Genomic DNA, 16779 nt, shown 5'->3' with positions numbered 1-16779 from the left:
GCTGGCCTGCTTTCTTTCCCCTTTTCCCCCTCCCGTCTGCTTTTCTTATAGCTCTTTACTTTCACTTGTTACTTTGTAACAGTTGTAGATGTGGCACTCCCTCCCCAGAAGGATTACTTATGTATCTGCTTTGCGTTTAGCCTCTGTAGTTAATTTCTTTACTTTTTGGTTGGTTGGTTTTCAAAAAACACAAAAACAAAGACCTTAAGGGCATCTATGTGCTTCACATGGTTTTTTCAAAAATGCAAAAAAGTGCATTTTTCAAAGAAATTGCAAATTACCACCAACCTGAAGTTGGTGGTAATTTGCGATTCCTTAAGCCAAAGTTGCACAACTTGGGTGCTTCCTACATTGTATTTAAGCAAGCGCAGTTTGCAATTCCTTAAATGCATTCGCAAAATAGGGATTGCAAATTTTGCGATTCCTTATTTTGCGAGTGGGTTTTTTGTGTGATACATTGCACACTGCTAAATTGCAATCGCAAATGCTGAAATTCTGTGAATTTCAGCATTTGCAATCGCAATTTGACTTGATACAGATGGCCCTTAATGCTTACATTGTCACAGATTTTTTTATTGTTTCTCTTTGATTATCTTCACTACTCGCATGGCGTGCATGTTTTTCACCCATGCATGTAGTGCCAAAGGTTTTACGAAAGGGAAGGAAAATGGCAGATAAAAATTCAAACTAAAGGAATTTCTGATAACCTGATCATATTGGGACATGGAAGCAGACATCTTCCAGAGTGTGGGCAGTGAGAAATTTCCCTCAGAAAGATCAAAGGACTGCTATCCTGCAAAGCGTCCATGTTCAGGTGGATCATCTTGATATATTGATTCACTCCCTTCAGATTTATTATTAATCTGAAACCACAGGGACCTTTGGCAACAGAAAATTCTAGGAATAGATACCAAAACCCCACTCCTATTGTGATACTGATGACTTTGCCTTCTTGTCCAGTAACAGCTGGAGGGCCTCTTTCTTGTCTTAAGCTGTATGCAAAATAATTATTAGAACCCTTAAATCTGGTGCAAGAGAGGCAGATTCGTTTGTGTAACTATCATGAATGATTCCCAAAAGCCAAGAATTTGAGATTAGACTTTGTCAAAGAGATGGCCATGAATTTAGCTTCTGATGAGGGGGAAGCTAGAAACGTGAAATAGTCAGGAATGATAAGAAGTCTAGGATACTTGAGCCAAAATGTCAAAGGAAATATCTGCTAGGAAATGGGTTTGTAGGCTGATCTTGGCTAGAAGAATGGGGTTAAAGCTCGATCTTAGCTAGATGTTACCACAATCCTCCTCTGCTAAATAGTTTAAGATAAGGACTGAAAATCCTTCACAAGGATCTCAGCCAAGTTACGACTGAATAATTCAATGCCAATGGCTTTGTTAAGGATCCTATCAACCCTTTTGCATGCCCAAATGACTGCATAATTTGAAAGATTTGAAAGAATAAGGCGTGCTGATAAAGATTGTGGTGAATTTAAATCTTCTACTGGGTTAAATTCCAGAAAGGTAACAAGGCTGTTCAATCTCCTTCCATATCTCCTTCCATTCCAATCAAATAGTGTCCTTGACCATCGGAGTAACGGAAATATTCTTAGGAGATGATTTTGTAAACAGAAATACAGTGCTGAACTAGAGCAGTGATCTTCAGTTTATTCTACATGCATTCATTAGTTAGTTTTTCATACAATCCAAAAGCAAGACTGTACTCTCCTTGTCCACCAGCCTACTTTTCTATCTAAAATCATAGGAGCTTTTTCATCTTAAAGCATTATGTATCATGCACAAGGCAATGTATTTTGGTGACTGTAGGAAAGTGCCCTTTTATTAATATAGTCGCCTTCACTTTTTGCCTGGTATTTGATTCAATTTTTACAGAAGTGTACTGGGTTCCTGCTATCTAGGTCCACAGTTCCAGATCTCTTTCTCTAAAACTGTACAATTGTTCCCCCATTTGGCACTACTTTTAGCACCCCCTGTAAGTCCCTAGTAAATGGTACCCCTAGTAACTAGGGCAGGGAGGCTAAAGAGTGTCCCTAAGGAAAGCAGCGTGTATTGTGCCACCCTAAGGGACCCTTCAGCAGACTCATGCAAACTCCCATTGCAGGCTGTGTGACATGGTGCAGAGAAAATAGAAGACACAACATGGCACACCTCCTCCTCAGACACTACATGCAGTATAGGGAAGTCACCTCTACAGTAGTCCTTACAGCCCTATGACAAGGTGCACTATACTATGTGTGGACATAACTGCATGACCAGATATGCCACTGTGATGTCTAACCCGATTCTTAGACATCACAAGTGAACAAGGAAGCCATTTTAACTACATGTGCTGGACACTGGTAATTACGAGTTCCCTGGCTACATGATGACTTCACTGAAACTAAAGATGTGTGGTATGAAAGATCTCAAAATAATAACCCTACACTGATTTCAATGATGGATATATTAATATATGCACCCAGGGGGCACCGTAGAGGTGCCCCCTGAAAACCTACTGACTATTAGTTTACTGGCTGACTGGTGTAGACCAGCCTTCCACCACAGACAGGTTTCTGATCCCCTGCAGGTGAGGGCCCACGCTCTCTGAGGGCAGAAACAGTGCCTGTTCTGCCCGGATGTGTTGTCACCTCCTTCAAGGAGGATGGCTATGTTATCAGCATATCAGGGCAGGAGGCTTCAAAAGCCTCAGCAGCCTTTGATATGCGGCCCAGGCTTCCCCCAGACAGGAGAAATGCCATCTCCTGCCCCGGGCCCATTTGGCACCATGACAGGTTGGATTATTAGCTTGTCAGGAGGCATGTACCCCATCAGGCTAGTTCCAGCCCTAAAATGGGCAACCTGATATGAACACACAAACTAGAATTCCACATCTTGGTTTTTGGTGGAATTAGGCTCACTATGTCTTACCCTATATAAGGGGTCTCCAACCTTTACAGAGCTACTTATGTTCAATGAATATCATCCTGAGCTACTTTTACTACTGTTGTATAAGTGGGCATATCAGTCAAGATATGCACGGGGTGGCCACTACACCCCTTGTAAAATTACCAGCAGCTATACCTTACTCCCTCATCTAAGGATGTCACCAGTAATGTGCAAGGCATTTTCAATTTTGAATGCCTCTACATGGGCCATACATTGCAGTCATAACTGTAATTCTCCTGGTCCCAAAGTATTAATATGAGTGAAAAGTTGCTCCCCCAATGTCGTATGATTTATAACTCAAATTTCAGATTTAAATATATTTTAAACATTAAACTCCTTTTCTCCAAACATCAGCTTATGCATCTAAAAATACACACATTCTCATCTCGAATACGCACCTTTCAAGTTTGATATAGATATATTTTTTAATTATGCAAAAGATTCTAATTTGGGCGGCTTGGCTGCACACAGGAGAGCTCCTTACAGGCAGCTGGAGAGCTACCAGTAACTCACAAGCTATTTATTGGAGAAGCCTGCCCTAAAGGTAAGTAGCCCATTGGCTACTCCCTGTCACTCCCCTTAATGCCTCATAATGTAGTATTTAGGGGCACCCCTAATGCCAGGAAGTTAGATTTTGATGGATCCAATAGAAGAGAACAAAGAAGAGCAGTCAAAGAATAAGAACTGAAGACGGCTGTGGACTTTTGATGCCAAACCCTACCTGCCTGCACCAGTCCCGACAATCGTGACAGAGTGGCTTGCCCTGCAGCTGAGCAACTACCAAGAACCCTGGTAAAGGGTCAGCTGTTCGCAAATTGACAGCAATCTCTCTTGGAGTTCAGGAGCTACTCTCCTTCTTACCGTGTTGCCGCTTCCTGGCCAGTCTGATGCTGCACTTCCCCAGAAAGAGGTACCTGTGCTCCTGAAGGCCAGATCTGTCCCTTCAACAAGTGTGTGGATACCAGAACTTTACCGGAGCAGCACAGCACCAATACCCAGGGTACCGGCTCTGTACAGCAACCAAGGCCTTTTTAAGTTCAATCTGGGCTCTAACAGCACTGAGACCCGGCAGCCATCAAGAAACAAAGCACCGCAGAGACCCACTTTGAGAGTGGCACAACCGTCCTGATTTTGCACCCTCAACCGACGAGACAACCATGAGGACCTATGACGCACAGAGCTTAGCTTTCTACCCACTCTACACCTAAGCGCCGCAGGAGGTGTACAAACAAACTGGCTGCACCCCTTGCTCCCAGGACCCTTGTGACCGAGCCCCGGTTGGGAGCTTTCTGACTTGTCCTCAAGTCCCACTATTCAGCCTGTTTCTAGGTGGCCACCCTTCCTTCCACCGGCGTAGCACACAAAGCTATTAACCTGACTAGCCCCTCTGCACCCGGACACCCCATGGCAGGTAACTAGTAACTGCTAGTGGTACTTTGGACCTTGGCCCCCTACGACCCAAAGTCCCGAAGGAGACCCCCAGACACCGACCGTAAATAACTGCATGCAACTTATGCCTTTTTCCCATAGGAAAGCATTTTTGCATAAAGACACGTTTAAGTAAACTGTTTACTTACCTGAAAAATACAATATTTAAAAAAATCCTTACTGGATAACAATGTTCTTGGTATCAAAATTCATATAAAAATATGACTTATTTTTCTGAATTGTTCTTGTATTTATTCTTGAGTGTGTGTTTCATTTATTGCCTCTCTGAGTTCAACAAATGCTTATCACTACCCTGTGATAAGCCTACACTAATCACCCACAGTATTACAGAAGAAAGCATTTAGTGTGATCATTTTGGCCTCTGTAAATCAATAAGGGCTGCCTGAACTCTTTACACAGTGGACTTCGTTTTAGTCCATTGTATAAACAGCCAACTTCCTACATATAAAGAATGGTAATTAACTCTATTCAAGACGACACCCACTTGCTATTAGATGGAGGGCGAAACCCATCATGGTATTCCATTTTAAAGACTGATGTTTAAATGAATAGATGTTGCCAAAGCCTGTGGGAGTGCAACGTCTTTTGTTGTGAAATCAATATTGAGGGCGTTTGTAGTTTTAACTGCCAACGCTGTATCAGCAGTCAGAGCATGCGGCTTGAAATTCAAGTCGCCAATAACTCATATCTGCCCGTTACAAACTTGATCTCACGCACTCGTACACATATATAGGAAATTGCTACCAACAATATTTTGCTGTTCCTGCGATATATTGATGACTTGTTCCTTGTTTGGAGGGGCACTCTTGAAAGTGCCATGGCTTTTGTAGAGGTAATCAATAAGAACAGCATTAATTTAAATTTTACCTCCAATATCAGCTCTAGGTCACTGTGTTTCTTAGACGTAGAGGTATATGTTGGGAATGACAATCTTGCAACTAGACTATACAGAAAACCCAGTGCTTGCAACACAGTATTGCATGCCAGAAGTCATCAACCGGCACATCTGATCCGGAGCATCCCCTTTGGGGAGATGCTTCAGATCAGAAGTATTTGCAGCACTGAGGTAGAATGCACAGTTGCGCAAGAGGCAAGTAGACTACGCTTTTTAGCCAGGGGTTATTCAAATACGAGCCTACTTAAAGCAATTCAACGGACCAGGGCTATTACAAGACAGGAGGCTATGGTTCTGAAGGATAGAGCTGAGGCAAGGGTTGATCTAGCTGCAGACAAGGTCCATGAGGTACCCTCTTGTATTATATTGACTAACAATCGTCAGCATGGGGTACTGAGAAAGATTCTGTACAAAAATTGGAACCTTGTCCAAAGTGATCCAATTATTAGACAAAAAGTGACAAATAAACCATTACTCACTTTTCGCAGATCACCCTCAATGACTAAGGCGCTAGTAAGGAACACCTTGGAGCCTCAACTGTCTACCACCTGGCTAGCTCTCAGCAAGGTCTTTAAAACATGCCCCCAATGTAAGGCCTGTCGTTATGGCAGTAATAGAACACATTACAGTAGTTCGTTTCGGCAGGAACCAGTCACCATTACCAAGATGTTAACTTGTAGGACAGATTACGCCATATATGTGTTGGAGTGTCCATGTGGGTTGAAATATGTTGGCAGCGACCGACTGCCCGCCCACAAATGGATACTTCAACACATACGGGCTATTGTGGGACATGACCAGACCTATCCGCTTGCCAGGCACTTTGAAGTTAAACACTCAGGTCCAGTATTATGTCATTGATACAGTAGAAGTATCAAGGAGAGGAGAGGACCGAGAGGCCAAACTCCGTCTCCTTGAGACTAGATATATATTGGAGCTGAATACAAAGAACCCTAGTGGATTGAATGACAGGGAATATCTCTATACCTGCATTTAGGATTCTTACGGATTATTTAGCCTGTCCGGATAGAGATATTAACTGAATGGTTTTATCTAGTTTTAATAGAAATATGTGGCTATAAGGGCATTGAGTAATTCATGTAAAAATGTGTTTTTTTAATGATCTGTTTGTCTTGCACTTTTTGCAAATGTAAATGTAAATGTACAGGAATTTATATAGCGCAAATCACTGAGTGGTTTCTAAGCGCTTGCTTAGGGAACCCGTCCTGGTATTCCCCTGTGAGATAACCCCAGCAGGGTATCCGCAAGGTGAAAGCCAGGCATCCCGCCGCGAGGGGCTGTTGTGGAGATTAAGGAAGCTAATACCCAGAGTCGCAGAGTGTGAACCCATGAATCGAGTAGGCATCGGAGCGAGAATTGTCGAGTCCATGGACATTTTAGGACTCAAGACCCCGCCGAGCCGGGAATTGAACCCTGGTCCCGGGCTGACCTCTGCTTCCACGTCTGCCTCCTCTAACCAGTGAGCCACACTTTTCCATTTGTTGCACTTTGCACATCACTATTGGCACTTTAACCCATTGGGTAGACATATATTTACTGGATGGCTCACTTGGGCTTTATACGTTTGGAGTAAACCCAGTTAAAGATTGCGTTAGGCAACGCTGACATTGGAATATTTGTCAATATTGAATTTTTATTGTGTTTGCAGTTTGTTTTCAAAGGATATTGCGACCTAACGTAAGGGCAGACTTGATTATTTTATGTCAGCCACTATGGCTTATATGAATTTCCTATACACGCTACCGCCTATGATCTACTATAATGCAAATGAATTTAAAACATAATTATGGTTCTTAATTTTAATATGATATATTAAATTGCCATTTTATAGGTTTGCTGCTATGTGCATACAGGTTATCTTAAATTTGGTACAATATTTATTTATTCATTGGTTCCATTGACGCAAATTTGCACAGTATTTCTTCCATGCCTATTATCTGTTGCCTTGCACTGTCACTTTAACCCCTTCCATGCTGCCGCGATTCTGCGCCTGTGCGGCAGAATCGCGAGTGGGCGGGTTTATGACGGCCCCCAGCCGTCATCAGCGCACGAGCACCATAGTGCATGACGGCTGGGGGCCGTCATCAGCATGGAAGAGGTTAAAAAGTCTACCTATCGGCTTGCAGTTTGCCATGTGATCAAGTCTCTCCTTGAGGCGAAACGCATCATGGCGTACGCGCTGGCACAAATTTAATACAAGCACTTTTCTTGCACCAGCAATTGAAGGGTCCAATTCACGTCATTCTGATTTTGGCAGCGGCATTTAGCAGTTTGCAGTGTGGCGATCTTTCAGATATATATATATATATATATATATATATATCAATTCGACAGGGTAGAGCCCAATGTGGAAGAACCGCACAACAGGTTACATCTGCAGTTTCTTTATTGGAAGTTTTGCAAAGCTCAGGAAAAGCACTCGTGCTGCAGAAATTCACCTTCCATCCGACGCGTTTCATGCTGAGGACAGCATTTCATCAGGGACTCGGGTTTTCAAAGAAGCTGACGGCTCTCACTTTTAACACCTGACAATAGTTCAAGTCCGCCTCAGTGGGCGGTGCCACTCTCATGGCATCCTGGTACTTGTGGTGTTGTTTATTTCCCTTGTGGGTCGAGTGCCGTAATTTACTTCCAAAATAAGATTAGTGTTGCCCCAGTGGGTTACAGCAAAAGTCTATTCCTGACGCTTGCATGTTCTTAAACTGCCAAACCACTCCTGCTCCTTAACGCGGTTCCAAAGAAATTTGGCGCCGCAGGTCCGTGTATCACCGGCAGGGTTCTTCCGCGACCTAGGCTGGGCCGCTTAATATCAATTCGACAGGGTAGAGCCCAATGTGGAAGAACCGCACAACAGGTTACATCTGCAGTTTCTTTATTGGAAGTTTTGCAAAGCTCAGGAAAAGCACTCGTGCTGCAGAAATTCACCTTCCATCCGACGCGTTTCATGCTGAGGACAGCATTTCATCAGGGACTCGGGTTTTCAAAGAAGCTGACGGCTCTCACTTATATATATATATATATATATATATATATATATATATATATATATATATATATATATATATATATATATATATATATATATATATATATATCCCTTCCAAGTTGCTTGCATACAACCACCATAGCTCCCAATCAGCAGGCGTGTCATCAACTGGACCTCCCAAGCTCGGTCCAGTTAAATAAAACGAAAAGCTCCTCCCCAAGAAAGGATGACGACGCAGTGTCTTGACAGTTCAAATCAGGATTTAATCACCGGTTGTGTAGCCGATGATTAAATCCTGATTTGATCTGTCAAGACACTGCGTCGTTGTTCCTTGATGATACGGTGTCTCAGCACTTCCTTTCGGCGAACCAAGGACAACACGGATCCCAATTTTCTGGCACAGGTATTTTATTTTTGGAGCCGCCCAACCTGACACGTTTATCAGACTTGACCTACAGTACAAATATGATTAAGCAAGACATAAAAGATTGTATCACAAAATTAATTCATAATTGTTCTTTTTCAGCACCCTGTCCCCCAGAGAACCTGGATGTGCACATTGACTGTGATACAAATACAGCCACACTTTCCTGGAATGCTTCATCTGGAGCTCTGAGTTACCAGAGTGATTTAACTAGACCTGGAGATATTTTGTCATGCAATTCAACTGGCACCAGCTGCACCATCCTCAATTTGCCATGTGGTCAGACCTATACTTCAACCGTCCGAGCCATCAACAGTCAAAGCAGCAGCATGCCTGGTGACACAGTTCAAATTCAAACTGGTAAGTCACTAACTACGAGTCAAGAACTGTTTCCAAAGATCAGAAACATTAAGGATGTCTTTTTTTTTTTGTAAGACCTTTATTTTCACATACAAATTGTACACAGCCAGGAGCCTACAACCGTGGGGCCGGCTGCGAGTTATAAAATAGGGCGGATCGGTGATGGGTGTACACAGCCCTTCAGCCGACAACACTAGGTCCGGCGGCGTAATGCATATTATGAAGTCTTACAGTTTTATGGTTTTTTAAGGATGTCTATTTCATGCACAACCCCATAAGCAATTCCTAAACAGACTAATACCAAGAACAGCCACTCTTTAAATCCACACTGACCCCCAAAACCATCAAGAAAACTATAAGATATCTACATGACTGTTCCTCGCAGTGACATTATGGGCCTAATTCATAAAGGTAACTTGGAGTTTATGAGTAAGTTTACACTTTTGAGTAAGTTTACTACTTTTTGATTTTCATAAAGTGCAGTTTTGTAGCAACTTACACTTTTGTATTAAATCACACTTTTGTAGTAAGTCCAGTACTACACATGGCTAACCATGGGTACTGCAACACCCTCTCATAGAAAGTAATGGCAGTAGGGAATTAAAATATAACCTGATAAGAAATAATGTTAAATTAAATTATTTCATATAAGACCTAAATGTTTTGAATAAATGGACTCACTCGTTTACCTTCTCGGTGCCTTCTAATATGCCTCCATCTTTCATTCTTTCCTCACTTCCCTGCCTTTCCTCTCATGCCTACATCCCTCACTGATTCACCCACCCTAACTCACTTTCCCATTTAAATGAACTGGCTTTCCTTTCTCACTCCCTCCCTTTGACTCACTCAATTATCCACTCAATCACTTACCCATTCACTTACTCAGTTACTCACTCTCTACCTCTCTCACTTGCGAAGATGCTCATTATCACCTAGAAAGGACGCTTGGACTGCCGCACACATGAATAATCAAATCCCAATCACTAGAGTGATACATGTCAGATTCAACATAGCGGGCAGCATTGGTGTGTTACATTGCTTTGAATGGGTGCATTAATGAGGTAAGAAGATAGGTGGATGGAAATGCTAAATATGTTTGATTGAATTGGTAGTTTGCTGGGTGCAAGGACATAGCTGTGCATTGTCTCTGCACCCACCTTAGTTCATACCGCATGGATTAGGAACACCATGCAGTCCTCGGAAAGAGATATTAAAGCAGACCCAGCAGGGCAGGCAGATAAGCTGGTGAGTTATGGTGCTGATGCATGGTTGCAGAGGGTAGCAGGTGGGATGTAAGGGGGAATTGATGACAACCTTACGGGGAGCACAGTCAAAAATGTATGGTTCAGGGAACATGGGGAGTGGGGAAGGGGGTTTCTAAGCAGAAGAGTAGTCAGGAGAGGAGCATGGAAAAACACAGTGCAAGAGGTGAGGCGAGGAGAAGAGTTAATATGTGGCTCTGTGCCTACCTTTCCAGTGCCACATAGTGACCACCCTCTCCCTTTTGCAATTCTTCATAAATACTGAGGTAGAACCGTGATCAGTAAAAATAACTGTTTATATGGAGATCGATTACAGGGTAACAGATGTTTTATAATTAATATTCAGTTTAAACACCAGATTCAAAAGGGCAACCCTTAACAATTTGTATCATTTCTATTTAATGTTTAGCTCCCTGTGCCCCGCAAGCTGTACTCACTCATGTTGACTGTGACACCAATGCTGCAACATTGTCGTGGGATATCACTCCAGGAGCTCTGGCTTACTCGTTGACGGTAACATCAGGTGATGGTAGTGAACTGCACACATGCAACTCAACGAATGCCACCTGCACTATCAGTGGCCTTTCATGTGGCCAAATATACTACTCCATCGTGACTGCGTCCAACATGCAATGCCAAAGCGCTGCCAGTAACGCCACTAAGCTGGATTCCGGTGAGGACGGCATGCTTTTCTGAATTTTTGCATTATGACCCACTGCACGTTTAATATTATGTAACTTTTAATATTTCACTGAAATATACTGTAGGAACGAGCTTTCCATCATGGTTCTGTCCGAGTGATGAGCTGCAGATCTGGACAGTGAATGTAATCAGGACCTGCTCTATACCATATGAAGACTCCTGCAGGTTGTCCAATGCTAGAGAAGATTTGGCAAAATATCTTGCCTTAGGGGATAAAACACGAGAAAGGGGGAGGCGCGTTGGAGTGCAAAAAGGATTTGGACTAGATCTAGTGCTCTCAATTTATTCATGGGTGTCAGATCAGAGAAGGTCTAAGGAAAAGTTGATAAAATGAGCAGCCATTTAAAAAAGATGGAAAATTGATCTAGGAGAGAACAACTAAATTCAACTTAGTTTTATATAATGTTCTTGGTTTCAACAGTCTAGAGGCTCTGTATAACAAACAGGACCAGAAGAGGCCTACGCTTCTGGTTGTATGGCTTCAGACTGCTCAACAATTGTAATGTAATGGTTGGGGCAGAGGAATGGGCTGCATGTGAAGATTTATTACCATATAAACAAAAACTGTGGTATTTAGCACTAATCATTGCCGAGACTTTCCTTAGAACCTGGCCCTGCACTATGGAACCCCTCACTCTGGCTCTATAAAAAGAGATCCAGAAACACAAACAGTACAGGGAGAGACTATCAGTACAGTTGAATCTTTGCACCCAATGTCAAATGATTTCAACTGAATATCTCAGAACATGAGGACCAGAGGACAGGAGGCAGAGGATCCAACAGAGATATCCAAATCCCTCAAAGGATTACACACTACACAAGAGCACTTTATCTGCTGGGTATACTCCAGGGGTCAGGGGTGACCTCGAAAGTGGTGAAGGGTCAAAAAGGCAGGGGATAGACTATTTTCATGGTTGGTAAAGGCAAGATTATTGGGCTACAAAGGCATCCACCAGAAAATTGAAGGCAGAGCAGCCATACAGCTAGAATAGATAGAGTTGGAGATGATTTATTCAGGTAGTCAGGATATCAGAGACAATGGATTGGCCTGTCAGCCATTAGCTGCCATAGAGTCCAGTGCTCTTTTTAAAAGAAAAGGTTCCCAACTCAAGTTTACATCATGTACTCTCTACATTGCTAATTTATTACACAGGACAACTGTTCAATTATTGCAGGTTCTACTTATTTTGGCCTACATTTTCAATGAAAACTTGAGTCCTATGTCTTTTGTGAAGGTATTACAAAGGGCTGAATGGCAGCCTGCATTGCAGTTTCCCGTGTACATTGCTGACACAGATTTGCTTAAACATGTCTGTGCAGTACAGTCAGACCCAAAACAAACTGTGTGATAGTTTGCATTCTTTACACCTACAGTGGATTGCTTAACATTCCTCACAAAGCTGTTGGAACCACAAAGCATTTCTAGTGTGCAGGGATTTAGATGTGCGGGCAGGCGGCAGACCAGAATTATCAGCTTTCTGGGCAGTGGTGCAACACAGGCAACCGCTGCCCCTGCGGTGCTAGGGAGCCTAAACTTCAGGGGGCCCCCTCTGCACAGTACTCTGCCTGGAGAGCTCCAGATTGAGTCTGGAGCAGGCCCCTCCACATAGCTTGCAGGGGGGCCCCCTCAAGTTTCGTTACGCCACTGTTTCTGGACATCAGTCTTTAGCACCCCCAGGAGCACAGATAAAGGTGGGTCGAAACCAACTTGTTCATCCATGAGTACAGGCCTGATGGCCAGGATCTCTGTGTTCAATAACTTATGCCAAGGGTGTTAATTATAGTATAATACTATATCGAAATCCGGCAGGTAGGTTGGCTCCTAGGTGATAAGCATCTCTCACAGAGACGTCGCCTTCCACTTAAAAGGGTCATCTGGTGAATGATGGCACAATACACCTCAAAATCCCAGTAGATGTCATCAAAGAAAACAACATTTCAGACGGCCTGTTGTTGGTGACTGTTAGAGATGAAGGACTGGGAGAAGAGAATTGTTTTTTCCTCTACTCTGGATGGCTCCTTGAAAACTAGCATCTGAAGGTCACATACTTCTAATGAAGATATAGAATTCTAACCTTACTCAAAGAATGTACTTGCAACAGTTGCAATGCTGCAGTATGAAGCAGCTGCAAATTCATTCACTTTCTTATACAACTATTCTAAATATATAGGTGAAAATCACTCTAGTCTGACAACTAACTAGCTTTAAATTTGAAAAAGACCTCAAGCTTTTCCTTATACTTGCATGGGTTGGCCATATATATTTAAGGTTTTTTAGTTGTCAATCCATTAAAGGTGTCCTAGTGGTTAAATAAAGCTGTTAGGTAATTTATGTTTGTGTTTGATTTGGTCCTGCAACAAAAAACACATATATAATTGTTATCTTGTGGCAATAAATAGTCTTTTAGTGATTCCTGGATTATGATCAGGGATAGAAGTTTACTCTTGTGTACTCCTTCCAATACCTTTGTTACCCTGACCTTCGGGATCTCGAAAGAAGAAGCATGGGGAAAAATGAATAATGGCTCTAGGACCGTCTCATGCTTTACTGGTTCTCTAACCCTTCAGAAGTGAAATGAGGGTCTCAAGGTCCTAATCAAGGATCTAGGGTATCAAAGGGTGAGTAATGTCACTTCTGTTAATACTTAATTCAGTTGACTCAACTTCCATGTTGTAGTCTTCAACATTAACTGAAATTAAGAGGAAAAAAGTAATGACTACTTTTTTAATTGGGGGGTGGATGGGGTATCTAAATGTAGATATTTCCGGGAGTGGCTTAAAGTTACAGCTTCCAGACAGTTTTTTAGTGGCGAGACAAAAATAAATTGTTTCGCTTTCAGTATGGCCAAAACACAGACTATGACTGCGTTTAAAATGGCCCGTAGAACTAGTTTAATACAGTAATCAGTTTAGGATATTTAACATCTAGTATATGTGTCTTTTTCGCACATTTGTATATCTTGGGTCTGATGTAAGAAATTTACATTTGTAAAAAGTGCTTACATATTGTGTACATACTTTTAAAGAAAGGAAAATTATTTTACCAACTGACCTAAGGACTAGAGGGTTCAGATTTGGCCTTCCTCTTTAATATTCATGAAGTAGGTTGCAAATTGCAACTCACTACAATTGGATGCCATGACGGGGATTGTAGCCTGCAGGGCTAAGCAGACCACCACATCTATGAATGCATTGAAATGAACTAAACTTTTTTTAAACCAAAATGGAGCTCAATGCTAAATTTAAATTCACAGTTTATTTTTTTTAGTTTGTTTGAGGTAGCAGTGGTCTCTTCAATGCTTAATTTGAAGCAGTGTTTTCCGGTGGGGTCCACAGGCACTCAAAACTTAAAATAGTGACCAAAAGAAAGAGAGGGGAAAATACTTAAAGGGGAAAGAAAAAGGAAGAGAAAGACGGAAAAAGTGTAATCAAGGAAGAAAGCTGGTACTGGCAAGATTGAAATAAAGGGGCAGTGAGAGTCTGATAGTCGATTAAATAGGCCTGGGGCCGTATTACAGAAAGGACCCCAGGGCTCAACGGGGCGGTGTGCCACTTTGTGCACCCCCAAGGCACTTTGTATTACAGAAGGGGCTGCAGACACTTATGCATCCCCTGCTGTAATACTGATAGCGCAGGTGCACAGGTAGCGCAATCCTACGCTGTAATATGGAAGCGAGTGCAAAGGCAAATAAGCTGTCAGGAGACGCACTGAAAGTGCACCACAAAAAGATGGCACACTGTTAATGTACCCCCTGATTACAAACCTCTAAATGGGGAAAGAGGGTTGCATGGGTCTCATCATCATGCTTCAACATTCTAGGCATGCTTAAAAAAATCTTCCGATGGATCCCCACCGAAACAAGAAAGACGGTCACCCACGCACTGGTCACAAGCCGAGTGGACTACGGAAACACCCTTTACGCAGGAACCACAGCCAAACTACAGAAAAAATTCCAACGCATCCAAAACACCTCAGCCAGACTCATATTGGACATCCCCCGGCAAGCTCACATTTCCGGCCACCTGAAAGATCTCCATTGGCTCCCTGTCAACAAGAGAATAACGTTCCGTCTCCTCACCCACGCACACAAAGCCCTCTACGACCTAGGTCCCGAATGCCTCAACACGCGACTATCCTTCTACACCCCCTAACGCCAGCTACGATCGTCCAATCAAGCCCTCGCCGCAATTCCGCGCATTCACAGATCCACCATGGGAGGAAGATCCTTCTCCTACTTAGCGGCCAAAACCTGGAACTCTCTCCAAACCCACCTCCGCCTTACACAGAACCACCTCTCTTTCAGAAAGCAACTAAAAACTTGGATATTCGATAAGTAATGCACCTCCCTCCCTCAAGCGCCTTGAGACCCTCTGGGTGAGTAGTGCGCTATACAAATTTTAAACTTGAACTTATTTTTGAACTCTGCAGGTGGGTGCAGCGAGTGACTTTAATCCCTCCTCAGATTGCAAGCGGGTTACGGCCTGCACTATGAAACATGTAGCAGCTTTAAATCGGCCACTCCACATCTCACTTCAATAAACTGCTCCCAAGGCAGCATGAGTTTATGCCTGACCTAGTGGCAGAGCATTCTTTGTAATAGTGCGCTCTTTCCCTGCTTGCGCACCCCGCACCTATTTAAAGGTGTGCCACGGCTCAAACAGGACAATTGTGCCCTATGTGTAATAGGACCGCAGATGTGAATTCAAGACTACATAGCCTTGGTATTCAGCACCTCAACATTTAATAGCACCGTACACAGACTTCTGAGCTAAATTCTGGGAACTGATGTTCGTTCTTTTACAAAGTAAGAACTGAGTCCTGGACCCACTGCCTACTCCACAACAAACTGTTTTGTAACCATTCCAGCTCAAAGTTGGTGACTACCAGATTTTAGGAACAAATGATTGATGCATAATATAGCAAATTGCTATTTAAAAGGGACAGCCTGGACATACCTCCTCCAAATAGTGATTTGTCATGCCTATCTAAACCCATTTAATGATCTGGTAACCAAATGCATAAAAAAAAGGCATTTTGTGGCCTCAAGCAACAAAATTACTTTGGACAAACAACTACTTTGCCGATATTGTCTTACAGTCAACAGAATTTTTTTCTGAATTGAATGATAAAAACAGAAAATAGACCCTTGAAAAAAAGAGAGAAAAAACGTTTTCTTAAAAAAAAAGTCCTCACGTTCTAGTAAAAGTTAAAATAGTTAACAATGTTAAATACCCTTTAAGCGCAACACAGTATCAAAACTCAGTGGAGCACAACACATAAATTAAATGACGGTATACCTTAAAGGCGTAGCCACTGTTTTGAATGCCATCTGTTTGCTGTTGTTCTTAATAATAATGTTTCACTCCAGTGCATTTCAATGGGAAGTTCATGACTTTACTTCCGTACTGCCTGGGAGTTTCCTCCCTTTTGGGTAAGTTGTTTACTTAGCGTAGTGTTGTTTATCCTTTTCTTTTGCTTTTACCTGGGTTAAAAGCTCTGCAATGTCAGTGCATGTTATGTCATGGTGTAATGTCACTTGCTCTATGTGATTTCATCATGCACTTGAAGAGTGAAGGATCTAGCCTCAGCTAGTCCTGTGATGTAATGTTTCTTTCCTGTAGGCGATGGGGGCACAACAACAAAGCGCACTGCTGAGCAATTGAAGAATTGTTTTAACAAATCACGAAAACCTATATAAATGACGCTTCACTCTCACAGGACTCGCCACCAAGGCCTGTGA

The 16779-nt window shown here is 42.6% G+C and overlaps 1 protein-coding gene across 1 annotated transcript in view; it reads left to right on the top strand.

Moving 5' to 3' along the window:
* The window catches only part of LOC147747432 (uncharacterized), a 342871-nt gene that overhangs the window by 97525 nt on the left and 228567 nt on the right, over positions 1 to 16779 (top strand). Inside the window, exons 15-16 of the mRNA XM_086953898.1 lie at positions 8817 to 9074; positions 10746 to 11009. Of these exons, the coding sequence (XP_086810024.1) occupies positions 8817 to 9074; positions 10746 to 11009 (522 nt within the window). The remainder of the gene's footprint in view (positions 1 to 8816; positions 9075 to 10745; positions 11010 to 16779) is intronic.

Source organism: Lissotriton vulgaris, chromosome 1_1 (assembly GCF_964263255.1).
Source record: "Lissotriton vulgaris chromosome 1_1, aLisVul1.2, whole genome shotgun sequence".
Taxonomy (NCBI): Eukaryota; Metazoa; Chordata; class Amphibia; order Caudata; family Salamandridae; genus Lissotriton; species Lissotriton vulgaris.
This window is presented reverse-complemented; position numbering and strand designations above follow the sequence as displayed.